At 52.6% G+C, this 27,829-nt stretch overlaps 1 protein-coding gene across 3 annotated transcripts; it reads right to left on the bottom strand.

Annotated features, from left to right (window-relative positions):
- On the bottom strand, positions 1-27,793 carry Ppfia3 (PTPRF interacting protein alpha 3). 3 transcript variants are annotated; one of them, XM_050121195.1, is made up of 29 exons: positions 27,527-27,793; positions 21,193-21,447; positions 20,358-20,459; positions 19,889-20,053; positions 19,349-19,423; positions 19,170-19,244; positions 18,202-18,423; positions 17,061-17,207; positions 16,847-16,981; positions 16,660-16,743; positions 15,717-15,848; positions 15,431-15,493; positions 15,256-15,335; positions 13,420-13,564; positions 11,293-11,486; positions 8,660-8,882; positions 7,927-8,090; positions 7,713-7,840; positions 6,699-6,792; positions 6,284-6,365; positions 5,568-5,768; positions 4,369-4,431; positions 3,087-3,262; positions 1,970-2,067; positions 1,568-1,743; positions 1,413-1,481; positions 1,058-1,229; positions 312-383; positions 1-137 (listed from the first exon to the last, which is right to left on the bottom strand). In XM_050121195.1, exons 2-28 carry the CDS (start codon positions 21,430-21,432, stop codon positions 325-327), a joined length of 3,564 nt encoding a protein of 1,187 aa, XP_049977152.1. In that variant the 5' UTR covers positions 21,433-21,447; positions 27,527-27,793; the 3' UTR covers positions 1-137; positions 312-324. The 3 variants fall into 3 exon arrangements, with proteins under 3 accessions (XP_049977152.1, XP_049977154.1, XP_049977153.1); XM_050121197.1 differs by having other exon boundaries at positions 11,293-11,480; XM_050121196.1 differs by having other exon boundaries at positions 71-200.
- Between the last annotated feature and the right edge of the window lie 36 nt (positions 27,794-27,829).

The following is a 27,829-nucleotide window of genomic DNA, read 5'->3' as shown; positions in this document are numbered from 1 at the left end:
CCTTAGTCCATTTCCTGTGGTTTAGTCCAGGCCCAGTCCATCTGGGAGGCGGGAACGCGCACACTGGGCTGGTGTGTATAGATGTGTATAGTCCGCAGTGAGAGCTCCCTGACGGTGGTCTCCGGCTAGACAATACTCTGCAAAGGAGGGAAAACGGCCCAGCCTTCGGGAGGGTCTTCATCCGAGTGAGAGCGAGGTCACTTGCATTGAGACCAAACAGTTATCAGAGTAGGTGGGACCCATCTGGTCCGCCATCCTGCGGTCCCATTGCACCACCCCGAACCCTAAGAATCACCTGGTAGAGTCCTCACCTGTAAGTGTCCACTAGCAGGAGTAAGTCCGGACAGAAACACCATCTGCTCGTGAACTCCCAGAAGTCTGGCCTAGAGAGAGAGCAGCCATTCAGCCTGGAAGCCCCCTATTTTCCCCAGAGAATTCCCCACTCCTTCGTACTGGACATTGAAGGTAGGAGCCCCTTGATTGGTAGTCAAATACCGCACCACTAAGCCACACCCGAGCCCTTCACTGGGGTATTCTAGGCTTGGGCTCTACCAGTGAGCCACAGGGCAGCTCCCACTGGGGAATTGTACGCGGCTCCCCCACCAGCCAGCTGCACCCTCAGCTCCTTTTACTTTTGGAAGCAGAGTCTCACTGAGCAGGCCTGGCTGTCCTGAACTCACTCTTCCGTGGCCCAGGCAGGTATTGATCTTGCAATTATCTGCCGAACGCTGAGTGGCTGAGTAACAGGCCTGAGAGGCTGGCCCAGATCCGCCAGGGTTTCTAGGCTCTCTGGCCTCAAGCCCTGATGCCCTCCAATAGACTTAAGCTTCAAACATCACGCGTGTGCCTGCTCCACCATGGGTCTCTACTTCCCGGCAGCCTGAGACCCAAAGAGAGAGTCCAAGTGGCCTGAAGCAAGGTCATGTCCCATCCTGGGAAGGAGACTGAGAATAGCCCACTGCGAGGAGCGCCCGGGTGACAGCTGGTAGGGTAGACCAGACGGAGAGTTGTCCCAAGCTGTGACTAGGGTCCGGACTGTCACATCTGAGCCCCTTACCTTCAGGCTGCAGTTTGCGTAGTGGGAGCCCTGGGGAGCCTAGAGCTCCTGCTGCAGCTGAGCGAAAGTTGGGGGGTAACATCTCAGCCGAGTCGGGGGTTACACCTCGGAGGTCCTTCTCTCGGAACATCTTCCTCCAGGATGGGGAGCGGCTGAAGGACTTGGCACTGTCCTAGTGGTAGGATAGGAGCCCGAGGTGAAGGAGGGAGGCCTAAACTCCCATTCTGCTCCTCTCCTCAGCCATGCCCCTCACTTAGCTCAACCTCCAACCACAATTGGTTGGCAACACCAAGCCCCACCCCTTCATCACTGATGTAAGTGTGGCAGGGAGCCTCAGAGCTGCTGCCACGCCTACCTCATCCAGCCGTCTGTCTGTGCCTAGGGAGATGAGGTTGCTAAATTCTTTCTCCAGCAGTTGCCGGGCCTGGAAGAGGAGGGGGGAGGTTGGTGGGCCTAGGTTGGAGCACGCAGGTGGGAGCGCCCAGCATGTTCCCTGAGCACCATACTCACCTGCGCGTTCTGTGTGGGTATCTGTAGGAGCAAGGCCAGGTCGGAGTAGTCGAAGGTTTCATCCAGAGCCAGCAGGGCCCCGTGCACCCCGCTTTCAGTGAGGTTCGTAGCGAATTCCTTCAGGCCGAGCCCAGACACCCAGCCCATGACCCTCTCGTTGGACCACACCATCACGTCTGAAGATGAAAAGGAGACAGGGTTTTTCTGTAGCTTTGGAGCCTGTCCTGGAACTTGCTGTATAGACCAGGCTGGTCTCGAACTCACAGAGATCGCCTGCTTCTGCCTCCCGAGTGCTGGGATTAAAGGCGTGGCATGCTCACCCTACCATGTTCTCAGTAGCTCTTGAAATCTGGCTTCCCTCCCTCTGGCCTGCCTCTCCGCCTGGCCCCCACAGGACCTCACCTCTGATCTGGGTCTGGCTCTCTTCCCTCCTCCGCTCCAGGTCCTTCCGGTCATAGTTGAGCCGTTTCAGGCACATGATACCGTAATGCAGACTAACCCTGAGCAGAGGGGGAAACTGAGTCACTCAGGAGCCTTCCCATGGCCACTGTCGTTGCTCTTGTTGCTCTTATCTGACTTTCTCCCTCTCTTTCTTCATGATCTCTCTATTTTTAATTTTTAATTTTGAGACAGGGTCTCACTAGCTCCCTGAGCTGGCCTTGAACTCACTCTATAGTTCACGCTAACTTCAGACTCTCTATAGTCCACGCTAACTTCAGACTCACTCTATAGTCCACGCTAACTTCAGACTCACTCTATAGTCCACGCTAACTTCAGACTCACTCTATAGTCCACGCTAACTTCAGACTCACTCTATAGTCCACGCTAACTTCAGACTCACTCTATAGTCCACGCTAACTTCAGACTCACTCTATAGTCCACGCTAACTTCAGACTCACTCTATAGTCCACGCTAACTTCAGACTCACTCTATAGTCCACGCTAACTTCAGACTCACTCTATAGTCCACGCTAACTTCAGACTCACTCTATAGTCCACGCTAACTTCAGACTCACTCTATAGTCCACGCTAACTTCAGACTCACTCTATAGTCCACGCTAACTTCAGACTCACTCTATAGTCCACGCTAACTTCAGACTCACTCTATAGTCCACGCTAACTTCAGACTCACTCTATAGTCCACGCTAACTTCAGACTCACTCTATAGTCCACGCTAACTTCAGACTCACTCTATAGTCCACGCTAACTTCAGACTCACTCTATAGTCCACGCTAACTTCAGACTCTCTATAGTCCACGCTAACTTCAGACTCTCTATAGTCCACGCTAACTTCAGACTCACTCTATAGTCCACGCTAACTTCAGACTTGCCATCCTCCTGTTTTGGCCTCCCCTGTAGCAGGTCACCAGGACCACAAGAGATCTCGGTTTTCCTATGGATCACCTTCTTGGTTCAAGGAGCAACAAGCCAGAATTTCATAAAACTTCCCATTGGCTAAAGCCTCTCTAGGGGTGTGACTTCTTCCCCTTTGGGTGTTCCCATTGGCCAGGCAGCCCCACCTGTGGAAGCTGTCCACCATCTTGAGTTGACCTCTCAGTTCCTTCTTGTTCAGGTGGTCCAACATCCGAGCATCGACTAGCGACTCCATGAAGTAGCTTCGGTACTGGGGCAACCCAAGGCTGGGCAGCCAGTCGTTCCCCACCCACTCGTGGTTCATGTCGCCATATGCCAGGATCTGGGGCCGTGGGCAGGTGAGGGAGGGGGTCAGGCCCTCAAGGACAACATTCAGTCCCCACCCCACGCTGGTTCTCTCCCCAGCACAAAACAGCTCAGGGTCTTGTGTAGCCCTGGCTAGCCTCAAATTCACAGTGAAGTTTGAGGATGGTCTTGAACTTAGATCCTCCTGCCTCCACCCTCTTGAATGACGGAGTTACAGGCACACACTCCCACTCCAGGTTGGCTGGAAGCTAGAATTCTGTGTTACAGGCAAGGGCCCCACCGGCTGGCCCCAAGCTCTGCCGGTCTGCACCCACTCAGCCCAAATGTGAAGCAGGACTCAGTGTGGCTTTCCTTACACCCAGAGACTATCACTCCTGTGACACTCAGGAAATACTCAACAGTCTAGTTTGGGGCAAGGCTGAGCTAAACCCCCAAGTCTGCAGCTTCAGGGCCTGGAAAAAGACCACAGCCCAATCTGGAGCCTACAACCCCCACCCCCACCCCTGCAAGCTCAAGTCAGGCATTGGGCCTCTCTCCTCTCCAGGCCACAGTGTCCTCCCTACCTCTCACTTGCCGTGTCCACCTCATAGCCACCATAATAGCATAGCTAACACTAGCGCCACTGAACCCTCAGCCCTCTTCCCAACCCTAGACGGCCCCGCGGCTCCCTCCGGCTCCAGCAGTCCCATAGCCCAGCAGCTCCCAAGCAACCCACAACCATGGGAAGACCTGTGCTCTAGGCTGGAGGTGGACAGAGGGCTTCCATTTAGTCCCCCACCAAGCCACTATGAACTAGTCCACAGCTGAGCTCCAAGCTGCAGCCTTCGCCTCCTGGGTGGGGACTTAGAATGTTCTGGAAAAGGGTGGGGCACAGGGACAGAGAAAGACCATGCAGCGTGCACAACCTGTCATGCGGGCAGCCCGTCCTGCACCCTACCTGCTCCCAGCTGATCTCCTTGGTCTCCTGACCCGTTAGTGGGAAGAGGGGGAAAGAAGGGTGGGTTAAGGGGACAGGCAAAGGAGAACAGAAGGGACAGACGATGCATGGACAGACAGAATCCTCCCAGCCCCACACCCAATAGGAATAGTGCCACCCCCGGGTCACCAGCAGGAGTCACTCACGGGTTTCGTAGCTGCTGTCAGCGACTCCATCTCCTCATGTGTCATCCACACGTTTCCTGTGGGCTGAGGGATGCTAGGTGTCACGGGATGGGAGATGACACAGGATGCAGACAGACGGCTTCTTAAGTGTCCCACTCTGACTCATTGTTTAAGCTCATTCTGTTTGGGGCCTCAAAGCAGAGGTGACAACGGAAATGACCCTGTGTTGGGCGTCTTCCATGCTGAAGCCCTAGGAGTTGGGACCTTGCGTCCAGCAAGATGGCTCAGCAGATAAAGGTGCTTCCTGCCAAGTCTGGCAACCCAAGTTCTGTGCCACGCATGCCCCGTGGCAATTACACGCACACAAAATAAATAAATAAATAGATATTTAGTAAAATAATTTTGGGGCTGAAGAGATGGTTCAGTGGTTAAGAACATGTGTTGCACTAGGTGGTGGCGCACGCCTTTAATCCCAGCACTCGGGAGGCAGAGGCAGGCGGATCTCTGTGAGTCTGAGGAACAGCCTGGTGTACAGAGTGAGTTCCAGGACAGCCAGAGCTACACAGAGAGACCCTGTCTCAAAAAAAAAAAAAAAAAAAAAAAAAAAAAAAAAAAAAAAAAAACATGTTTAGAAGAACATTTATTTATTTTATATGCGTGTGCCGTGGCACTCGGTAAAAGTCTCAGGACCCTTATAGGAGTTGATTTTCGTCTTCTCCCATGTGGGTTCCAGGAACTGACCTCAGGTGGTCAGGCTTGGTGGCAAGCAACTTTACCTACTGGGTCATCTTGCAGGCCATCTTTCTTTTTAGTGTGAGGCAAGGTCTTACCAAGGCTGACCTTGAACTTACTCAGTAGCCTGAGGGGGCCACTGCTTCAGACAACACAGGAACCAATAACTGTCTGCCTATTTGAGGTTTCCTAGGAAAAAACTGAGTCTGGACATGGTGAGCTGGTAGAGGAGGCCATGGGTCTCTGTGAGTTCCAGGCCAGCCAGACCTATAGAGGGAGATCTTGCCTAAAAAGAAAACTATGGATTTGGGGGTGGTCCCTTGGAAGTGGTGAAATCCACAGGAAGGGACTCTTGGGGGCAGGTGGAACAAGTCAATAGGTCCCTGAAAGAGATGTCGCCTGAGGACACACCCGTGACACGGGGCCCAGGATTGGAGGCTGGCGAGGGGTGAGGGTGAGCAGGAGGGCATTGATTTGCAGGCACTCACAGTGCGGGAGGAAGCAGGCGCTGAGGGTGACGTGAGTGACACCATCTCCTGAATGGCAAGGCGCAGCTTGAGCCTGTGCAGGGGATTGCTGATGCCAATTTCCCTCTGGATCTCCGTGTCTGACAGGTTGGCCATGATGGCGCCGCTCTTGACATTGGCCCGACAGGCAGCCACGTACCACGCAGGCATGCCCACCCAGAGCTGAGGCCATGGGAAGGCGAGAATGTGGAGGAGTCAGTAGAGAGAGAGACAGATGGAGAAGGCTCGCAGGCAAAGACACAGGAGCAGTAAGACAGACATGTGGGAGAAGAGAGGAGAAGACAGACAGTCGGCAGAGACCAGGAGAGACCCGAAGAGACAGAGAGAGAGGGCAAGGGTGCAAGGAGGAGGAAGTAGCTTTCCTAAGAGCCTCAGGTCCTGACCTTCCCTCCCACCCCACTTCTGGGCTTCTCTAGAGCGGAATCAACCAGCCCTGGATAGCACGACTGTCAGAGGGTCGAGGATAAAGGCCTGGTACAGTGGCTCAGGCTTGTAATCACAGCACTCAAGAGTCTGAGGCAGAAGGGTTGCCATCAGTTTGAGGCTCCCCAGGGCTACAGAGTGAGAACCTGAGTTAATTACAGAAAAACAAAGCAAAACAAACAAACAAAACACAAAAACCTAAAAGGGGGTTGATTAGTAACTCTACATGAAGGGTTATTTCAATAACAAAGTACCTCCAGCCAGGAGACCACTGTGGGACCATCCCAGGCAGCAAAAGGCAGGCCCTGGCGACAGGCCTCTTCCAGAAGCTCGTGCCTAGCAGAGAAGGTAGGCAGGGGCTGTGAATCCTTCCCATGGATCTCTCACGCAGGCACACAGCAAAAGTGTGGACTCTCACACAGGCACACAGCCAAAGCGTGGACTCTCACACAGGCACACAGCCAAAGCGTGGATTCTCACACAGGCACACAGTGAAAGCATGGACTCTCACACAGAGACATGGCAAAGGCATCTTGGTAAGGCACCAGGTGTGACTCTCCTTAACCCACCTTCCCTGCCCAGACAACAAATCAGGAAAGCTGGGAAGCATGTTCAGGGTCACTCAATCTCAGCAGTATCCATGCCCACCCCAAACCCCAGAACACTCACTTCCTCTTGTTCCTCCTGTCCTTTTCTCCTGGGCCAGTCAACTTGGACAGCCCCAGAGGGTCAGTGGCCAGTGTTTCATCAGAGGGTGTCCCAGCTGGAGGCAAGGAAGCTCAAAGTCAGTGATGGGTCAGGCAGTGTCAGGGGGGTGTGCTAGCTCAGGCCTCACATCCCCAACACTGGAGAGGCAGGAATCAGCTCAAGGCCATCCTATGCTACAGAGCACAGAGCAGGCCAGTCAGGGTGACAGGCTTGGCACACTGCCCTGCTGCTGTATGTTTTTGATTCCATCTCTTGGGAGGCAGAAGCGGGGGCTCTGTAGGCTCAAGTCTAGCTTGGTCTACATAGAGCATTCTAGGACAGCCAAGGCTACATAAGAAAAGTGGAAGGAGAGAACTGACTTCATAAGACTGTCCTCCGACCTCCATATATAGCCAGAACACACGGAGAATGATAATACAATTTTTAATTTTTTTAAAAAAAGAGCAGGGCTGGAGAGATGGCTCAGAGGTTAAGAGCACTGGCTGCTTTTCCAGAGGACCTGAATTCAATTCCCAGCAGCCACATGGTGGCTCACAACCATCTGTACTGAGATCTGACGCCCTCCTCTGGCGTGCGGGCACACATGGAGGCAGAATGTTGTATACATAATAAATAAATCTTAAAAAAAAAAAAAAAGAGCAGGGAGCACAGTGGTGGCGCCCGCCTTTAATCCCAGCACTCAGGGGTAGAGGCAGGTAGAGCTCTGTGAGTTCAAGGCCAGCCTGGTCAACAGAGTAAATTCCAGGACAGTCAGGGCTGTTACACAGAGAGATCCTGACTCGAAAAAGAAAAAAGCAGTGGCTATAGCTTGATGGCAGAGTACTTGCCTAGCATGCATGAGGACCTAGGATCAATTTCCAGTTCAATTTCCCAGTATTACTAAACAAAGAAAGAAGTTAATTTCTAGCAATGAGAAGGTGGACGGGGGAAGAAGGCAGGGAGGGAGAAGAGGAAGGTTGACGTTACAATACTTACCCAGAGAAACACTTTCCCGGCCTGGGGGTCCCATCCGACCCTTCTCTTTCTTGCCAAAGAGCCGACCTATGGATGACTTGATGCTCTTCTTCTTGGGGGCTTTGTGGAGGGAATCTGGGGTGCCCTCACTAGAGAGAAAGGACAGAGCCTGGGATAGACACCATCCCCCCAAGTCTTTGTCCCATCCCTTTTCTCAACCCACATCCATGCTGACCTTCCCCGGGGAGGAGCCCCATCTTCTAGGGACCCAGCCTGCAGTGCCAAAGCCTGGGTCATCCTCTCAAGACGGGCAGAGCGGGGAGTAGGTGGTGGGGTGTCTCCTGGAATGGCTGGGCCCTCCCCTCGTGGAGCACCAGCTTCTTCCTTGGAGACATGGTTCTGGGGACAGAGACAGACGCAGAATTAGCTTGGGGGTTTGAGAATGTGTCTAAGTTCTCCCTTGCTTGGGCACTGACTTGAAGATAGGGTAGCCTAGGTCAAATGGGGTAAAGGCAGTGACCATGGTGCCCTGGAACTGGACAGCCAGAGATACACAGAGAAAGCCTGTCTCGAAAAGAAAAAAACAAAAACAAACAAACAAACAAAAAACAAACAAAAGCTAAACATAACACATAAAACAAGTCAAAATAGGATCACCGAGAAGGATCAGTGGGTAAAGAACTTGCTACCAAGCCCGGTGACCTGAGCCCACTCACCAAGATGCAAATGTTAGGAGAGACCCAAGTGCTACAAATTGTCCTGACCTCCCCGAGGAGTACTAAGGCATGCTCACACATGTGCACACACACACACACACACACACGTTTCCAGAAATCAGCCTTTGGGACTTAGGCCACGCATGCTTCTGGAATCCACTGTGCAAAAGCTCTGGGAGCTATTTGTGGGAAGTTTTTTTTTTTCCTGACCTCTCCTACCTACACTGGGCTGGGATGACAGAGAATACTCACGGTCTTCTCGGTTCCCTCCCGGGCAGGACTGGGGGGTGCCAGACGAGGGGTGGAATGGCCAGAGCTGGGAGGTGAGGGGCTGGCGAGGGTGGAGGTGGTGAGGGAGGGCGGCAGTGAGCAGCTGCTGCGGTACCGGCCCAGTGAGTCAAGGCCAGAACTGGACACCCGGCTCTCCAGCTCTTCTGCACGCTGCTCTGTAGTCTCTTTCTCTTCTTGGATTAGCCTGGGAAGGAGAAAGAAGACTAGTGCAGGGTGGAGGGGTGAGAAGTCACAAATCCCAAGTGGCCAGAAAGTCTGCAGAGGGGAGGGCGGTGTGACTCAGAACCGTGAAGTGACTTAAGATTGTTTTAGTGGACAGCTTGTCCATGGTTGCAAGGGCTCAAGGGAGAGGCAAGAAATCCTGAGAGTCTCAAGAAATCACTTAAGGATTGGGGCTGAATAGTTGTGATTTCTATCAATTAGAAGAGGTTAGCCAAACAGTTACAGTAAAGTCATAAAAAGGCTTAGGAGTGTAGCTCAGAGGTAGAACACCTGCCTAGTATCCCCCAATGAGGGGCTCGGGTATAGCTCAGTGGTAGAGCCCCTGCCTAGAATCCCCCAGTGAGGGGCTGGGGTGTGACTTAGCACTAGAGGCCTCACTTGGCATACACAAGGCCCTGGATTCAATCCCCAATACTACAAATTATAATTTTAAAGATAATATCACTACAGGAAAGAGACAGTGTCCCAAGAACTGCTAGAGCAAAATGCTAAAATCAGGGTGAAATCAAGGTCAATCAAAGTAGGTGTAGAAGGTAATGAATCCATTCAGTTTGGGAGCACAGATGAATAATGTCTGAGTTAGAATGTGATTGTGTTAATCTCATTTCCTGGGAGACAGGGAGAATGTGTGACTACAGAATCGTCAAAGCAGGCACTGTCTGGAGAATCTGCGAGGCTTCCTGAAAACGCTGCTGTCAGCTGGAAACTCTCGGTAGGTGCAGAGCTGTATTCAGTCTTTGATTTCTCTCTTTCCATGTGTGTGTGCGTGTCTGTGTGACACGCATGTGTGCATGCATGCATTTGCATGTGTATGCATCTGTGTGGCATGCATTGTACATGCATGCTTTTGCATGTGTGTAGACGCATGTGTGTGCATCTGTGTGGCATGCATGTGTGCATGCATGCTTTTGCATGTGTGTAGACGCATGTGTGTGCATCTGTGTGGCACGCATATGTGCATGCATGCTTTTGCATGTGTGTGCGTCTGTGTGGCACGCATTTGTGCATGCATGCTTTTGCATTTGTATGGACACACGTGTGTGCGTCTGTGTGGCAAGCATGTGTGCGTGCATGCTTTGCATGTGTGTGCACATGTGTGCATGTGCATTTGTGTGGCATGCATGCTTTTGCATGTATGTGCACACATGTGTGTGCATCTGTGTGGCACGCATGTGTGTGAGTGCTTTTGCATGTGTGTGCACATGTGTGCGTGTGCATTTGTGTGGCATGCATGCATGCTTTTGCATGTGTGTGCACACGTGTGTGCATCTGTGTGGCACGCATGTGTGTGTGCGTGCTTTTGCATGTGTGTGGGCACAGTGTGTGGATGTGAATGCATACAGAGAGACCTGAGGTTGACGGCCAGACTCACCAAAGGTCACTCTTCTACTTATTCACTGAGCCAGCATCTCTCAGCCAAACATATCTTGTTGATATGGCTAGTCTTAGTAGCCGGCTTCCTTGGAGGAGCCCATCTCTGTCTTCAGAGGCTGAAATTTCAAATGAGTCACCTAGCCTGCATGGCATTTATATGTGTTCCGAGGGACCTGAACTCCAGTCCTCAAGTGTGGCAAATACATTAACCAATGAGCCATCTTCCCAAACCCTTCTTTCCTTTCAATCTTTTGTTTGTTTTTTGTTTTTCAAGACAGAGTTTCTCTGTGTTTCTCTGGCTGTCCTGAAACTTGCTTTGTAGACCAGACTGTCCTTGAACTCAGAGAGATCCACCTGCCTCTGCAGTGAATTCCCCTGAGTGTGGAATTAGAGGCATGTGCCACCACAGCTTCTATCTATCTATCTATCTATCTATCTATCTATCTATCTATCTATCTATCTATCTATCATCTTTCTTTCTATTTATTTCCTAGCTCTCTTCCTTTCTTCCCTCCTTTCTCTTTCTTTCCCTTTCTTCTTTCTTTGCTTTTCCATCTTAGGGATGGAACTGAGGGCCTGCAGATGCTTAGTAAATGGTCTACCAAGGGACCTACACTCCCAGCCCAGCTGAGGTTCTGGATTGCTGTGTGAGGGTAGGGTCTGTGGGTGGGTTTGCTATTGTTGGGACTGTATGTTGAGATTCCTGCCGTATCAGGAGGTTCTAGGACACAGTTATATGGAGCTGTGGCCGTCTGAAGATTTCTCCTGCCCTGAGGTGAAGGTTGGTGCTTTGCGCCCATTCCTGTGTGCATGCTGGCTCAGGAACACTGACGCAGATGATGGGGTGGTTCCTGGGTATGGAATATCGTCTGGGAGACCCACTTGACAGAAATGGGAGAGCAGACAGGCTTAGAGAAAGGGGTGGGGCAGACTCTAGGGAGCATCGGGGCTGTGGAGACAAACTGGGCAAGACACAGCACACTTGGCTCGGGACTCACTTGATCTCCTTGTTGATGGCTTCCAACTGCTCTTGAAGCATGATGGCCAGCGTCTGCACGTCAGCTTGCCCACTGGGGGACAGCAACTCAGCCCCGAACATCCCCTCGGCCTCCTCCTCATCTGAGCCATCAAGCTCTCCAGGAAATGGAGGAGGGATGGACCCGGCAGGGGCAGATCGATCCCAGTCCTGCCCCTGTGGATTAGGACTGAGGTTGGCACCTGCCTTTGCCCCATATTCCTGACCCACCTGCACCCCACACTTCTTCTCTGAACCCTTCCTTTTTTTTGCAGTATGGTGGTGGAGCCAGGGCGTCAGGCACACCCAGCTTCAGTTGACCTAGCTCATAGCTCTTCTCTTGACAGGTCTTTCTTGGATCTAAGAGATGGCTCAATGGGTAAAACCCCTGTTGCACAAGTCTGGTGACCCAAGCTCATTCTTCAGCTCCCATGTGAAGGTGGGAGGAACGAAACGAGTCCACAGAGACATCCTCTGACCTCCACAGCCGTGGTGTGGCATGCACGCCCCAACAATGAGCTGTCTTGTTGTTGCTTTGGCTATGCGTTGTTTATCTGACACAGGGTTTCTCTGTTGTAGCCCTTGATGTCCTAGAACTTGCTCTGTAGACCAGGCTGGCCTCAAACTCACAGAGCTCTGACTGTCTTGAGTGCTGGGGTTAAAGACATATGCCTCTTCTTTTTAAAAAATATTTATTTAGCCGGGCAGCGGTGGCGCACACCTTTAATTCCAGCACTCGGGAGGCAGAAGCAGGTGGTTCTCTGTGAGTTTAAGACCAGCCTGGTCTACAGAGTGAGTTCCAGGACAGGCACCAAAGCTACAGAGAAACCCTGTTTCAAAAAAAAAAAACTATATATATATATACATATATATATACTGTATATATATGTGTGTGATTATTTTATGTAAGTGTTTTGCTACCTGCATGTATGTAATGTATGTATGTGCACCATGCACATGCATGATTCCCACAGAAGCCAGAAGAGGGCAGAGGATCACCAGAATGGAACTTACAGATGTCACCGTGAGGATGAACTTGAGACCTCTGGTAGGAAAGTAGACATTTTTAACCACTGAGCCATCTCTCCGGCCTTCCTTCTTCGTATTAAGATGTACCTATGCAGAAGCTGCAGCCCCATGTCACTGGTCACATGATTCTCCTGAATCTCTTGTTTTCTTTTTAACATATTGTTTCGTGTGTGGTGGTGGGTGTGCGTGTGTCATGGTGTGCATGTAGATGTCAGAGGACAGCTTTGGGGACTCAGGTCTGTCCCTCAGACCACGAGGCTAAGCTGCAAACGTCTTGCTGGCTCCACCTTACTTCTTTTTCTGTTGTTGTTTGTTTTTTGTTTTAGACAGGGTCTCATTGTGTCAACCTTGTTGGCCTGGAACACAGAGACCCACCTACCCAAGAGTCCTGAAGGCCCAGCCCTACCTTATATTTTGAGACATAGTCTCTCACTGAACCTGGAGCTCCCTATTGAGGCTGGCTGACCACAGGCTTCAAAGATCCTCCTGTCTACACCCCCCCACCCCCGAGCTGAGACAACAGGCACACTCCACCGCATCTGGCTTGTTACACGCATGCTGAAGCCTGGGAATTCGGTGTTGGTGTGTACACGGCAAGCGTTTTGCTGCGTGTGCTTCTCCACAGCATGAGTCTCTTAGTGGCTCACCTAACCGTCGCGAAGCCATGCCTACACCCATGACTGCCCCGCACCCAGCCAACTTCTTCTCTTCACCCGGCCTCACCCCCCTGGCTTCTCCACTCTTCCCTCATCCATATGCTCACCATGTGAACCACAGGATGCGATGTGCGGGCGGTACCCGTGGTATTGGAGGCCAGGAGGGAAGGCAGTGAGTCAGAGGGATGCGTCCTTCATCCCAGCATCCTCCCTGAGCTGCCCGGATCCAGCTGCCCCCCAGTTCTGCCCACTGCCCTTCAGTCCAGGCCCCACATCCTCCCTGAGCTGCCTAGATCCAGCTGTCCCCCAGCACTGCCCACTGCCCCTCAGTCCAGGCCCCACATCCTCCCTGAGCTGCCTAGATCCAGCTGTCCCCCAGCACTGCCCACTGCCCCTCAGTCCAGGCCCCAGAGGGGGCTGCTGACCTTGGAAGACTCATCCTTGGCCCCTGACCAGCGTCCCCTCTTGCCTGCCCGGCCACTGGCAGCTCCGTAAGGATCCAGGGGGGCACCAGAAGGTAAAGTTGGTGCCTGGGAGTAACGGAGCTCCAGGGCACTGCCAGGGAGAGACCTGTGAACATAGAAAGGGTAGTTAAGAACCCAGGGGCCAGACATGAGATAGAGGTTAGGGGGTCACAGGAACAGGCCAGCCTGGGCTGGGGGTGGCAATAATTGGACTTAGTAGGTTATTTTAAAATGAAATTGGGCTGGGCAGTGGTGGCGCATCCATTTTAATCCTAGCACTCAGGAGGCAGAGGCAGAGGCAGAGGCAGAGGCAGGTGAGTCTCTGTGAGTTCTAGGCCAGCCTGGTCTACAGAGAAAATTCCAGGTCACCCAGGGCTACACAAAGAAATCCTGTCTGGAAAAACAAACAAACAAACAAAACAAAACAAAAAAGGAAAGAGAGAGAGAGAAGGAATTGGGTATGAGACGTTTGGGGGAGTTTAGAGGAGAGTTGGGAGTGTATATGACCAAGACATATGTATGAACTTGTCAAAGAATGGATTTTAAAATATTATTTTTTGTTTGCTTTTTTTTATTTTTATTTTTTTTTTTTTTATTTTTGAGACAGGGTTTCTCTGTAGCTTTTTGGTTCCTGTCCTGGAACTAGCTCTTGTAGACCAGGCTGGCCTCGAACTCACAGAGATCCGCCTGCCTCTGCCTCCCAGAGTGCTGGGATTAAAGGCGTGCGCCACCACTGCCCTGCTGTTTGCTTTTTTTTTAAATAGAATTTTTTTAAGGCTGAGCAGTGGTCGTGCGTGCTTTTAATCTCAGCACTCAGGAGGCAGAGGCAGGCGGATCTCTCTGAGTTCAAGACCTGCCTTGCCTACAGTGCAAGCTCCAGGACAGGCTCCAAAGCTAAGAGAAACCTGTCTTTAAAAATGATTTATTAATCATGTATACAGTGTTCTGCCTGCATGTATCCTTGTCCGTCAGAAGAGGGCACCAGATCTCATTACAGATCGTTGTGAGCCACAGTGTGGTTGCTGGGAATTGATAACAGTCAGTGATCTAACCTCTGAGCCATCTCTCCAGCCAGTTTGTTTGTTCCAAGACAGGGTCTCCCTATGTAGCCCTGGCTGTCCTGTAGCTCAAGAGATCCACTGTCTCTGCCTCCCTAATGCTGGGATTAAAGGTGTGAGCCACCACCACCCAGTTTAAATATTCTTAAATGAACAAAATTGATGAAGCTGGACCTGAAGTGTAAGCTTGCAGTCTCAACTACTTGGGAGGCTATGGCATAAGAACCACAGGTTCAAAGCCAGCCCAGGCAAGTTAGTGAGATCCTGTCTCAAAAGGAAAGTAAAAGAGGCTGGAGATGTACAGGGTAGAGTTGAGAATCCCCCAGTGAGGGTGGGGGTGTGGTCAGAGGTCTCTACCCTGCCTAGAATCCCCCAGTGAGGGTGGGGGTGTGGTCAGAGGTCTCTACCCTGCCTAGAATCCCCCAGTGAGGGGCTGAGGTGTGGTCAGAGGTCTCTACCCTGCCTAGAATCCCCCAGTGAGGGGCTGAGGTGTGGTCAGAGGTCTCTACCCTGCCTAGAATCCCCCAGTGAGGGTGGGGGTGTGGTCAGAGGTCTCTACCCTGCCTAGAATCCCCCAGTGATGGGCTGAGGTGTGGCTTGATGACAGCCCTGGGCTTTGATCCCCAGTACTATAAAAATTAAAAATAAGGGATGAGCAGCTGAGAGTAAGGAGTGGAGATGAAGGGATGAACTTGACTATCGGGGCTCCCTAGAGAAAGGACAGGAGGGCTTCCCTCACCGGGAGTAGGAGGAGGGTGGCCTTCCCCGTAGCTGGTCAATCTCCATCTGCATTCGTTCCATCTCGGCCAAGAGCTGCTCCTAGGGAGAGGAGGCGGGCAGAGCTATGGGGTGAGATTCTGGTGCTCTGAGGAGAGGCTGCCCAATAGCTTCCCCACCGAGTCCCAGGCTCTGACCTTGTTCAGCAGTAGCTCGTCTTGAAGCTTCTTCATGTTAGCAATCTCCTCGCTCAACGAGTTCTGTAAGGACAGGGATGAAATGGGAGGGCGAGGCCGGGATGGAGGGGTTGTGACCTAGCAAAATTCTGCTCTTGGAAAGTTCAAGAAAAATGGTGCCTTCAGTCAGTCAGAGTCTGCGTGTAAGGAGGTGTCAGATGACAGATCTGAGGAAGATGTATGGGCCCCAGAATGGCAGCTAGAGACACCCGGGTTGTCAAAGGCCTAGGACGAGTGGGGAGCACACCTTCTCCTCCAGCGCACCCATGCGTTCCTTGAGGTGAAGCTGCAAGCGTTCATTGGATTCGCTCAGCAGCTTGTCCACTGTCTCTGACAGTCGTTTATTATGGTCATCGTTCATCTTCTCCCTTTGCCGGGCCTGAGCAAGGGACAGGGCAGAGACTGTCAAGCGGTTCCTTCCCCTATTATTGCCCTTCCCCAAAGCCCTCCTCCTCTCATCTCGCCTCCCACCTAGCTTGGCCCCATCTAATCTCATTCCTAACCCACCCCTCATTCCAACCAATGCCTCTGACGCCCCAGCTCAGCCCCGCTCACTGTCCTGCTCCTCTAAGCCCCCCTCTTCATGTAAATCTCACCCAGCCTTGACCCCATCTAAGCCCCGCCCCCTCGTTTTAGTACCTCGGGAGGGGTAGCCTCACTACACCCCATCTCCCATCTATATCCCACTCAACCATGTACTCAGCTAACACAACCCCTGGAACCCAACCCCAGCTCCTTCGTCTAAGTTCCTGTCCTCACTCTCAGGCTCTTTAAGTCCGGCCCTCACAGAAGTACCACCTAACCTATTCCCTCCGCTAAATTCCTCCCAATCACACCGCCTCATCTAAGCCTCATACCCCGCACCTAGCACCTTCACGTAAGCCCCAGAAGCTCCGCAGAAGTTCTGCCGTTCATCTCCGTCCCTACTAGCTCACCCCCTCAGTAAGCCTTGCCCCAGGCTGGCTCATCTACCACACACACGCACACACACACACACACACACACACACACACACACACACACACACACGCTTCCAAGTCCTGCTTCTCATGCAAACCCCTCCCCTGACATAAGCCTAGTCTTTCATCATCTAAACCATATCCCTCAGGTAAATCCTACCAGGCCACACCCTCAGATAAGCCCCGCCCCCACCTCACAGCGAGCTCCATTGGTTCTCATGGCTCCCTTACCCGCTGCAGTTCCTGGTTCTTCTCCTCCAGCTGTGCCTCCAGCTGCCGAAGCCGTTCTTCAAAGTTTCCATGGCGTTCTTCAGCCTAGGGGACAGGACCCATGGAGTCTGACTTGATTCCACCAAGATGCCTTGGAGTTCCTGGTCCCGCCCCTGCACCCCTGGCCCCGCCCCTGCCAGGCTGTCACCTTGTTCAAAGCAGCCACACGCTGTGCCAGCTGAGCCTCAATCTCCGGCAAGGTCTCAGCCTTCTGCAGGGTCTGCTGGAGCTTCTGCTTGGCGTCGTCCAGCCACTCGGCCAGCTGGCGGCTCTTCTCTTCACTCTAAGAGAGAAACAGGCAGAAATGCCAAGGGGCTCCTTTACCCAGCATCCTCCCATGGTCTCTTGCTGGTGGCTCCCACCTGTCGGTACAGCGACTCTTTGCTGGCCAACTCGTTCTCCAGCTTGTCGTTGGCATCATGTAGAGACGTGGCCTCACGCTGGGCACTCAGGTAGCGCTTCTCCAGCGTCGTGATGCGCTCTTCCATATCCTCCCGCTGAGCCAGGGCCTAAATTTAGACAGTGTGAGGAGATGTGTGGACTACAACTCCCAGAAAGGTTTGTGGTGGCAGAGGCTGAGACAAGGCATGGCAAGGGTTTATGGAAAATAAGCTCCTTGCCCCATTGTGCATCATCGCTTTTCAGACAGTCTGGCTTAGACCCTCCCATAAAGATGATGGAAAGCTCAGGGCCTTGCAGTGCCACCTGCATGTAACCCCAACAAGTAGGAGGCAAGAGGACTGAGAGTGGGAGGCCAGTCAAGTTCAAGGCCTGCCTGGGATGTGTAGGCAAGTAAAAGGCCAAAGACTTATGGGATGCGGTCTCCACTCAAGCCCACTCAGTGTAACACTGTTAATATCACAGAGTACTTGCTGGCATCTCTCTGGACAGTTCATGCCCGCTCTCAAAGAGGCTAGCACAAGCTTAGACTCCCAGGAAAGATGTGCTAGATCAGGGGGAGATAGGCATGCCTGGGGCTGGTGCGAGGGCTGGTAGCGGGGAAACAGCCCTGCTAAGGGGAAATAAAAAAATCCATGTTCCCATTCACTGTCGTCAAGTATCCAGCCCAGCAGAGCCTAGTACACAGAAGTCTGAGGCAGAAGGCCATGACTGCACAGCCATGCTGGGCAAGTTACCCTGTTTCAAAAAGGAAAGCAGCGGGAGGGATGGAGCTTGACTGCAGAGCTACTGCCCAGTATCCCCCCTGAGTGGCTGGGATGACACAGAAGGAAGTACCTGCCAATAAGAATCTGGGACCATGGCTCAGAAGTAGATAGATCCTGGGCCTAGGGGATGTGATATCCTGGGTTCTATCACCATGGTAACACAGTAAAAAGGTGCTAAGGGCCACACTGCCACATGGAAACACTCAGATCAGTCCCATTGTGCAGCTGAGGAGACTGAGTCCAGGTCCCATCATCCTCAAACTCAGCTACTCTCGAAGGGTTGGGAGAAGGCCAGGGCAGGGGGACAGAGAGCGGCTCTCCAGGGGCTCCGCCTCACCTCCTTGAGGTCTCGTTGCAGCTTGGAGTTAGCTTCCTCGGCCTTACCCAGCTCGCGGTGAGCAGTGCCCAGCTCCTCCTCCAGCTGGCTCATCTGACGGCACAGCACCGCCAGGCGCTCCCGCAGCTGGCACACCTCTGCCCGCTGCCGCTCCAGGGCCTCCTCCAGCTCTGCCGTGCGCCGGCTGGAGTCTCCAACAGGACCCAGGCCATTAGCAAGGGTCTGGAGAGAGAGAGGAAGGAAGAGAACCCAAAGTGCAGAGCAGGGTTGATCAGCTACCACAGGGCAGGGGATGGGAAGGGGAACCAGAGACCAGTAAGAAGGGCCTTGTAGACCAAAGTTCAAAAGGGTCTGTCACTGACGGCCAAAGACGTTAGCTAGGTGACAGGTAAAGCTATTCGGGGTTCAGGTGTCATTGGGCCAAACATTAAAGAGACCATCAGGAGCTGATGAAATGGTTCGGCCACCAAGCCTGACGACCTTGGTTCAGCCTCCAAGACTCACGTCATGAGAGGAGCGAACAGCTCCTGTAAGCTGTCCTATGACCTCCCCATGCACAGAGGCAACACCTCTACATTATCATAGGCAAATTAATAAGAACTTTGAAAAATAGCAAAATGCTCATTACAGACTCAGGGAGGCCCTGGGCATAGTGCTGGAGGCTTGGACTTCAGTGAAATAGAAGGCTCGGGTAGAAGGATCTTGAGCTGGCGGTCAACATGAGCTGTAGAGTGAGACCCAGACTCACAAAAAGTAAAAAGCTGGCTAAGGATGTGGTTCAGAAGAAAAGCCCCTGCCTAGAATCCCCCAGTGAGGGGCTGGAGACGTTGCTCAGTGGAAGAGCCCTGCCTAGAATCCTCCAGGAAGGAGTGCGCGCCGAGGTAGAGCACTTGAGACCCTAGATTCCATGCTCAGCAAACCAATCACTGTTGAGTGGAAGTCACAGGGAGGGGACTTACACCTCTTACCTGTCCGTCCCCATCCTTGCCTGGCTCCTCCAGCCCTGACCGCCTTCTAGATAGTTGATCTCGAAGGTTCAGAGTCTAGAAGAACCAAAACACCAGAGCACACTGAGTTCCTGCTTAGAGGCCCTGCGGTTGTCCTCCACCGAGACCTGGCCCCTCCCCTCCTCTGCCACGCCCCCTACCTCCTGATTGCTGAGTTCCAGCTCCTCCTCCAGCACCGCCACTCTCTCTAGCGCCATCCGCAATCTTTCCCGGACCTGAGGAGGGGTGTGAGACTTGTTCAGACCAAGTAGAGCCTGGAGCTACTCAGGAGGCTGAGGCAGAAGGATGCCTAGTGCAAAGTCTGAGTCTGGCAAACTCGTCCCTTATCACCCTGCGGAAGAAAGGTCTGAAGCCACTGTGAGTGTGGGGTGTCAGCCAGGTATCAGGCAGGCTATCCCCGGTATCCCCTACTCTCTTCTTATTTTTTAGACAATATAACCTTGTAAGGCCTGGAACTCTCTGTGTAGACCAGGCAAGCCTCAAATTCATAGAGATCTACCTGCCTCTGCCTTCTGAGTGCTGGGATTAGATAGTACATATTTCTTTTCAATCAATTCATGTTCCAATTCGACACAATAATGTTTTCTCAGGTGTGAATATCTCCAGCCAATAATAGCCAACTTTTTTTCTCTTTCCCACTTAGTTTAGTTGAGGTCAACCACGTTTTCTGACTCGCCTACCTTCTCATCCAAGGCCTTGTGATGCTCAAAGAGGGACTTTAGAGCCTTGAGCACCTCCACCTCCGAGGAGACGCCTCCAGGGGACTGGGCCTGCCGCTTCACCACAGTCATTCTCAGGGAACGCTCGTGCCTGGACACCAGACACTCGAGGTGTTCCAAAAGGAGCTGGAAGGATAGGGCATGGCGTCAAGGAAAAGACGCAAGGGAGAAAGAGCAGGGTCAAGGCAAGGGGGACACGTTGGTAGTGCACAAGGAAGAAGATATAGGAGCATGCAGAGGTGAGGAAAAGAGGGACAGCAGAGGTGGGGCTGAGGAAGGGGATGATATCAGCAGAAAGGTCAGGTCAGGGAAAAAGGATGGGAGCACAGGAAGGAAATGATTCAGGAGACTGGAAGCAAGAAAACTAGATGCTGGAAAAAGACATGTTGGTCGGCACCACCGTATGCCCCATCCAGCCAAAAGCCCTCACCCGGGTGTTGTTACGCTCCGCCTTCAGCTCGGCGATCTCTTCTTCTCTCTCCAGAAGCTGTTCCCGACATAAGTTAAGCTCCTTCGTCAGAGCCGCAAACTCCTGTCCAGGCGTGGGTAGAATCAGATGGCTGACTCAATTATTTTCCTATTTTCTCTCTTTGCAAGAATTTGAAGGCTCCGCCCCTCCTTGCTAGGCCCCGCCTCCTCCAGACTCTCTAACGTGACCCTTGCTAAGTCCAGCTCCCCTAGCATTCAAACTTCGCCCCTCTGGGCAGAACTCTCCTCCCTGTTGTTGCTCTGGACCTAAAGGTCCTAATTAGGTCACACCTCCTCTTGTTGCTCAGACCCCGCCCTTCCATCTATGCCACGCCCATCTCGATGATGAGGCACACCCACCAATGGTAAGCTAATTCCATATTCCTCCCTACCGGAGACGGCTGGCACTACCTCTCCTAGGCTACCCTCTTTTCCCAGCTAAACCTTCTAGAGGTCCCGCCTTCCTAGTAAATCCAACACTGCCTGCCTCTTGCTAAGCCCCACGTTTTTTTTTTCGGCTCAGGCCCCGCCCTTCCTCTATAGTCTCCGCCTCTCCTCCAGGCTCCGCCTTTCTCAAGTTCTGCCCTCCCACCAAGTCCTACCCATCTCGCCACTCAGGTCCCGCATCCTCAGCAAATCCTACGGCTCAGGCTCCGCCCTTTCCATATAAGCCCGGCCCATCTCGCAGCTAGGACCCCCCCATTAACAGCAAGCCAATCCCATACTCCGTTCCTCGTGGCTCCGCCCACCAAGGACGGCACTTGGCTCTAGGCCCCGCCCCATCGGCCCCGCCCAACCTGAGGCAAAGCGATGCTGAGCTGCCGCTGCAGGGAATCCTTCTCGTGGCCCAGCTCACGCAGCCGCAGTTGCGCTGTCGCCAGTCCATCCTGCGCCTCTCGCAGCGTCTCCAGCAGGCGCTCGCGCTCCGTGAGCATCGTGACCATGAGGCGCTCCAGCTCGCCGCCTGCCTCGTCCGGGCCCAGCGCCGAGCCCCGGCGGCCATCCTCGCTGATGGTGGGCATCACCTCGCACATCATGGCGGCGGTGCCGGCCTGCGGGTGCGCGGAGGGGGCAGACTAGCCTTTTCAGGGCTCAGGCAGAGAACTGAGGCGCTGCTAGTTTGGTACTCCCTGGGGCCCCAATCCGGGCATTGCACAAGGTGCAACTGAGGTCAGTCAAGCTAATCATGACATGGGGGAAAATGAGGTTCAGCCACGTGGTGGGGAGGCAGGGAAACTAGGTGCTGGCTGCCAGGAACGGGAAACTGGGGCCTGTCCTTTGTAATCATGGCAAAGATAAACTGGGAACCCATTGCTCTTGGATAAACAGCGGGGACTTCTTAGGTAAAAGCATTTCGGGATGTTGAGACTTGGCTCCGCCAGACACTGGTAGCAAACCAAAGCCTGGCCACTCGAGAACTGAATAAAGCCGGGGGACTAGTCACTGGCTGAGTGGGTTAAAACTAGCTTTTGCCTGTTGTGGCTCCGCTTTGAGTCCTCAACCCACTCCATAGATGAGGAAACTGAGGCCCAAGCCAGAACCACGCCTTAAAAAAGTCACGGGACTTCGGCTACTGAATTAGGTCACTAGGCAGTGATGTGGTGCCCATTTCTCTCTACGACCTAAGGTCCAACAGTACACTTGAGGGAATAAGTAAAAAAAGTACGAGAGCTGGAGTCATAGCTCAGCGTAAAGCACATGCTTGGCACAGCGCGAAGGTCTGGGTCGAATCCCCAATACCAATAAAATAAAATATCCATTTATTAAGCCAGGCAAGGTAGTGTAAGCCTGTAATCCCAGTAGTTGGGAAGTGGAGTCAAAAGGATCAGGAGTTCAAAGTCATTCTCGGTTATTTTAGGGAATTCCAGATCAGCAGGGGTTACATTAGACATTTTCTCATAAAACAAAAACAAAGCAAAAATGCCTAACACGAAGCAGGGTCGAGTCATTTGCCTCAGGTCGCAGCTGTCTAGGCCCCCCACAGCCCGTCGACCCCACATCTAGGGGTCTGCGACTCCAGCAGTCTTCCCGGAGCCCTCCTTACTCCTAGTGGATCAAGATCGCTTGAAAGACCCATAAAATCTAAGGTGTTGGAGTCTTCTCCGCCCTTTTAGGATCTAGGCGTCCAGGTATGCTCCTCCAGCCCCGCCCTCATGAGGCGGTAACCAAGAGTATGGGAGGGGGGAAGGGGCGGGGCTTGTAGGGCCGGAAGGCGGGACTCGGGCCCTCCTGGCCAGGGGCGGGGCGGAGATGTAGTGAGGGCCAGTGAGCCTCTCTCTCCCTGGAACCCTTCAGGTCCAACAGGTCCATCTGGCCCGGCCGAAAGCAGGAGGGACTTTCACTCCTTCCCCAGTCCACGCAGCGGCCTAACCGGTTTGAGATTGGATACTTCCCAGCTCCACCCAAATGAGGACTGTGACCAAAGCCTTGCTCTAGGGCCTTGGGTTCTTGTGAGAGGAAGAAGAGGGCTGATGGGCTCTGGAGTGTAGCAAAGGATGCAGCTGAGTCATGAGAGCCCCTGGTCTTTAAATGGTGGTCATGAAACTCTATGCCTCCCAGAAACTGAGTCCAAGAAAATGTTTCTGAGAGAGAAGGCCAGCTTTAGGCAAGACCCCAACATGGGGAGCTCAAAGCCACAACTAGGTCAGAACATACAGCCTGGGATGACTTAGGTCTCAACGGGGTCAGGACATACAGCCTGGGATGACTTAGGTCTCAACTGGGTCAGGACATACAGCCTGGGATGACTTAGGTCTCAACTGGGTCAGGACATACAGCCTGGGATGACTTAGGTCACACCTGGGTCAGGACATACATCCTGGGGTGACTTAGGTCTCAGCGGGGTCAGGACATACATCCTGGGGTGACTTAGGTCTCAACGGGGTCAGGACATACACAGCCTGGGGTGACTTAGGTCTCAACTGGGTCAGGACATACAGGCTGGGGTGACTTATGTCTCAACGGGGTCAGGACATGCAGGCTGGGGTGACTTAGGTTGCTGTAGACCTCAGATTCACTGAACAAGAAAGTGGGTACTCGGGCTGGAAAGATGATTGAGAACACTGTCTGCTCTCCCAGACGACCCAGAAGGCAACTCACACCTGTCTGTAACTCCAATTTCACAACTTCTTATGTCCCCATACAGACATACATGTAGGTAAAACACCAATGCACATAAAATTGAAATAGATCATTAAAAGAAACAAAGTGGACAATCAGTGTCCTCAAAATGCTACATCCCACACTAAAGACAAGACACTGAGCCCGGAACTGACCACAAGAGCTGCTTTTTTGCTAACTAGCAGGCCCTATGCTACAACTGAGGTTTTGAAGGTAATATCAGTCCAAGACAACCTGACAAGAACCCAAAACACAGAGGTGAGCAAAATGACACAAAGGGACATCCCTAATGCAGGACATGGTAAATCTGGATACAGTAAAGATACAGAACTCAGAGCCTGCTCAGCATGAATGCATGGACACAAAATATAAATCAAGCCCCCAGCTGATCCCAGGTGAGGCAGAAGGATGGCAAGTTAAAACCAGCTGGAGGAGCTGGGCAGTAATGATGCACCTTTATTTTGTTTTGAGGTTTTTTGTTTGTTTGTTTGTTTTGATTTTTCAAGACAGGGTTTCCCTGTAGTTTCGGAGCCTGCTCTGAAACTTAGTGTGTAGCTCTGGCTGTTCTGGAACTAGCTCTTGTGGACCAGGCTGACCTCAAGCTCACAGAGATCCACCTGCCTCTGCATCCCAAGTGCTGGGATTAAAGGCATGCGCCACCACTGCCAAGCTTGCACCACTGCCTGGCTGGTGCCCATCTTTAATCCAAGCACTCAGGAGACAGGGGCAGCTGGATCTCTATGAGTTCTAGGCCAGCCTGGTCTACAGAGTGAGTTCCAGGACAGCCAGGACTTGGAAAACAAGCAACGGGGCTGGAGAGATGGCTCAGCGGTTAAGAGCCTGCTCTTCCAAAGGTCCTGAGTTCAATTCCCAGCAACCACATGGTGGCTCACAACCATCTGTAATGAGGTCTGGTGCCCTCTTCTGGCCTGCAGACATACACACAGACAGAACATTGCATACATAATAAATAAATTAATTTAAAAAAAATAGAACAAACAAACAAACAGATAAAAAACAAAAACTAGCCCGCGGAAATCCTGTTCCAAACACACACACACACCAGGGCCAGCAAGATGTCTCAGTGGGCAAAGGCATTTGTTACCAAGACTGAGAACCCGAGTTTGATTCTCTGGGACCCATATGGTGTAAGGAAAGAACCTACTCCAGCAAGTTGTGATTTGACCTCCACCCTCATACTGTGGCATGTGTGCACACACAAAAAAAAAAAACACAAAGTGTAGGAAATAACAGGGATACAAAAAGATCCCCTAATGGGGATGGGGGTGTTCAGGACACAAGAACATTTTTGAGGCTGAAGACTCTAGAAAAGCAGAGTGAGAACAGACTTAGAATCCAAGGCAGCAGGTGGAGATGGAAACCTATGTTCCACCAGGGACAAGTCTGACACCAGAGCTAGGGTCATAGTAAGGGGAGGAAAGAAGCTGGGGATTGAGGGGACAAGGCCCTAGAACCTGAGACTTGAAAAGACAAGAAGGAGACTGTTCTGGGACCTTCCAGGTTTAAAACTGGGCAAGCTCCAAGGGCTGGAGAGATGGTTCAGCAGTTAAGAGCACTGGCTGCTCTTCCAGAGCACCTGGGTTCAATTCCCAGCACCCACAGGGAAGCTCACAACTGTCTTTAACTCCAGTTCCTGTAGATCTGGCATCCTCACATAAACATACATACAGAAAAACATCAATTCACATAAAAACCAATCTTTTTTTTTTATTTTTCCCAAGGTTTCTCTGTAGCTTTGGAGCCTGTCCTAGAATTCACTGTGTAACCCAGGCTAGCCTCAAACTCACAGGGATGTGCCATCTCTGCCTCCCAAGTGCTGGGATTAAAGGCATGAGCCACCACTGCTCAGTAAAATAAATCATTTTTAAAAGATTGTGCAAGATAAATAGCACAAATTTAATAAATACTAGACTATTTAACTGAAAACAACACATTCTACAAGTTAGAATATCCATGGGGTGAGAAGGAGCTCTAGAACAAGGGCAGACATGACCAGAACATAAAACACATCTAAAATGAAAACACTGGAGACCTTACATTGAGATTATTTGAAGGGGTGGTGGTGGGGCAAGATATTTTTGTCTATTTGGTCTTGTGATAGGAATCGAACCCTGGATCTTGGGCACATGAGGCGAGTGCTTTACCTCGGAGCTATACCCCCAGCCCCAGCTGCTAGAAATATAGGACATGTCTGAGGAGAAGGTTGAGAGCAGAAATTGACATAGGGATGTTATCTAGGTATTTGAAAAGACCAGAAGAGAAAAAAGTAAAAGAAGAAGAGGAGGAGGGGGAGAGGAAGAAGAAGAGGAAAAGGAAATGTGCACATAGGCTACATTGCACAACCCTGCTCGTTGGGGATGGGGAGAAGCAAGTGGCAAAAGACATGCCGAGAATGTAGCACATGGTATAGAATGCGGATCACGCCTTGATGAGGATGGAATAGATGTACCATCTGGAAATGCTCTGGAACTTGGAATCAGGAACATAACACAAGGAAAGGATTCATTATAACTAGAAATGCAGGAAGATGGTGAGTAGGTTCCAGGTCAAGAACCCTGGCCACAGAACACACTGGGAGGAAGGGATGGCTGCTTGGTACTTGGAGTATGAGATATCAGACATCACCATATGGGTCTCTAGAGGCAATGAGATGCCAGAAATACATCAACCACCCAGCTTTAGTGGGAGAGGAGACTCTGCAAGTCTAGCACCTGAGATGACAGGCAGATGAGTTCATTAAGGCCATGGAAGAAGTGAAGTTGATGGAACGGCGGGGCCACAAAAACCTGAAGATGGGAATAGAGTGGAGAGCCAGGCTGGGGTCCAGACCTTTGAGTCCATGTGGAGGGTGTTACAGACTTAGAGCCTGAATATTTGATGGGAGTGTAGGGCTGGGCAGGTGATCTGATGGACGGGACAGTTGTCATGGTCTGAGATACTGGGTTCCTAGGATGTATTTCTTTAAATGGGGGTTACGAGATGGGGTGAGACACCTAGATCTCCCAGAAGAAAGGAGGACAGAAGCAGAGGAGTTGCATTCCAGATTTTTGAAGAGAACTCATGGCGCCTGAGTCCCTAAGGCAGTAAGCAGGTGCCGGTGTATCAGGAGACTGGGCACATTTGTCTGACAAGGGGGAGTGGGGGGAGGGTTGTTAAACTAGGTGCTAAGTGGAGGGGGGTGGGCAAAGCCTGGGAAACTGGATTCCCCGGGTGCTGAATAGGGTGACGGCGATTACTCAGGATCAGCAGATGTTGGGTACCAACAGCCCTTCAGAACCAGGTGGGAGTTGGAGGTTCCATGACAAGGTCTCTAAAGCGTCCGAGGCAGGGACATTCAAAAGCCCTGAAGTGAAGCAGCCAGAGTCCCGGAAAGCTAGGGTGCCTAAACATGAAAACCCTGCTGCCCAGCTAGGGGTGGTGGGGCTCTGGGGATCCCCAGGTCAAAGGCGCGGTTAGGGGGATCCCCACGCCGCCTGCACCCCCTTCTGGGCGGCTGTGGCAGGAGAAGGGGGAGGCGAGGCTACCGAGAGAGCTGACCATGGACAGCTCCAACGCCGGCCTGTTTCCAGGGCGAGCCGGCCTGGACGGAGGAACGCTGCCGGCTGTTCCAGCCAGAAGGTGGGGGCGCAAATGGGGGAACGATTCGGAAGCAATAGAGGTAGCCGTGCAGCGGTGGCCAGTGTCTGGAGCTCCCAGGACTGGGCCCAAAGGGGGGATCTAGACTAAGCCTGAGCTGAGGGATTCAGGCTTCTGGGCCCTGGAGGAGGCGAAAGGAGGCAACCCGTCTGAGATACCAGGGTTCGGCTGGGGACTCTGAGCTCCGAGAAGGGACACGCCTGGTTCTCCTGGGTTGGCTTGTGAAATCTGGACTCTGGGTTCCCTTGGGATGTAGATGGGAATGCAGGATTTCGAGCAAGTGAGTGGGGGAGGCTAGCCCAGGGGTCCCCGGGGTGGGCGCTGCCGGGCAGGCTGGGCCGGGCTCTTACCTACCTGATCCGCGGCGACTGCGGGAGGAGCTGGGCTGCAGTAGGGACGCGGGATGGGGTAGGGGCACCGGGTGGGGCCCCTGGCGGCGGCCGGGGCCCGGATCTGGAGCTCTGGAGCCCTGTCTACGCCGCTAGCGCGGGCTCAGCGTCTCTTGCTCCGGCTTCGGCGCTGGGGACCCCCCCTCCCCCTCACGGTCTCACAGCCTTCTTATTCCCTAAAATAGCCCCCCTGCCCTTGTCACCGTACAGCCTCCCCCCGCGAGGCCGCAGTCGCCAGATCCAGGGGTGCCCACCAGCGCCCCCCCAA

The sequence above is a fragment of the Alexandromys fortis genome, unplaced genomic scaffold (assembly GCF_014885135.2).
Source record: "Alexandromys fortis isolate MF-2015 unplaced genomic scaffold, M_Fortis_MF-2015_v1.1 scaffold_161, whole genome shotgun sequence".
Classification (NCBI taxonomy): domain Eukaryota; kingdom Metazoa; phylum Chordata; class Mammalia; order Rodentia; family Cricetidae; genus Alexandromys; species Alexandromys fortis.
The sequence above is the reverse complement of the archived record's forward strand: the minus strand, read 5'-3'. Positions and strand labels throughout refer to the sequence as shown.

Bases quoted from the DNA above. Each gene is read 5' to 3' on its own strand.
- Ppfia3 (XM_050121195.1), bottom strand. From the start codon at position 21,432: ATGATGTGCGAGGTGATGCCCACCATCAGCGAGGATGGCCGCCGGGGC. The intron at 19,424-19,888 runs GTAGGCGAGTCA...ACCCCTCCTCAG, and splicing joins ACAAGGCCTTGGATGAGAAG to GTCCGGGAAAGATTGCGGAT. The intron at 18,424-19,169 runs GTAAGAGGTGTA...CTCTCTCTCCAG, and splicing joins GCAAGGATGGGGACGGACAG to ACCCTTGCTAATGGCCTGGG.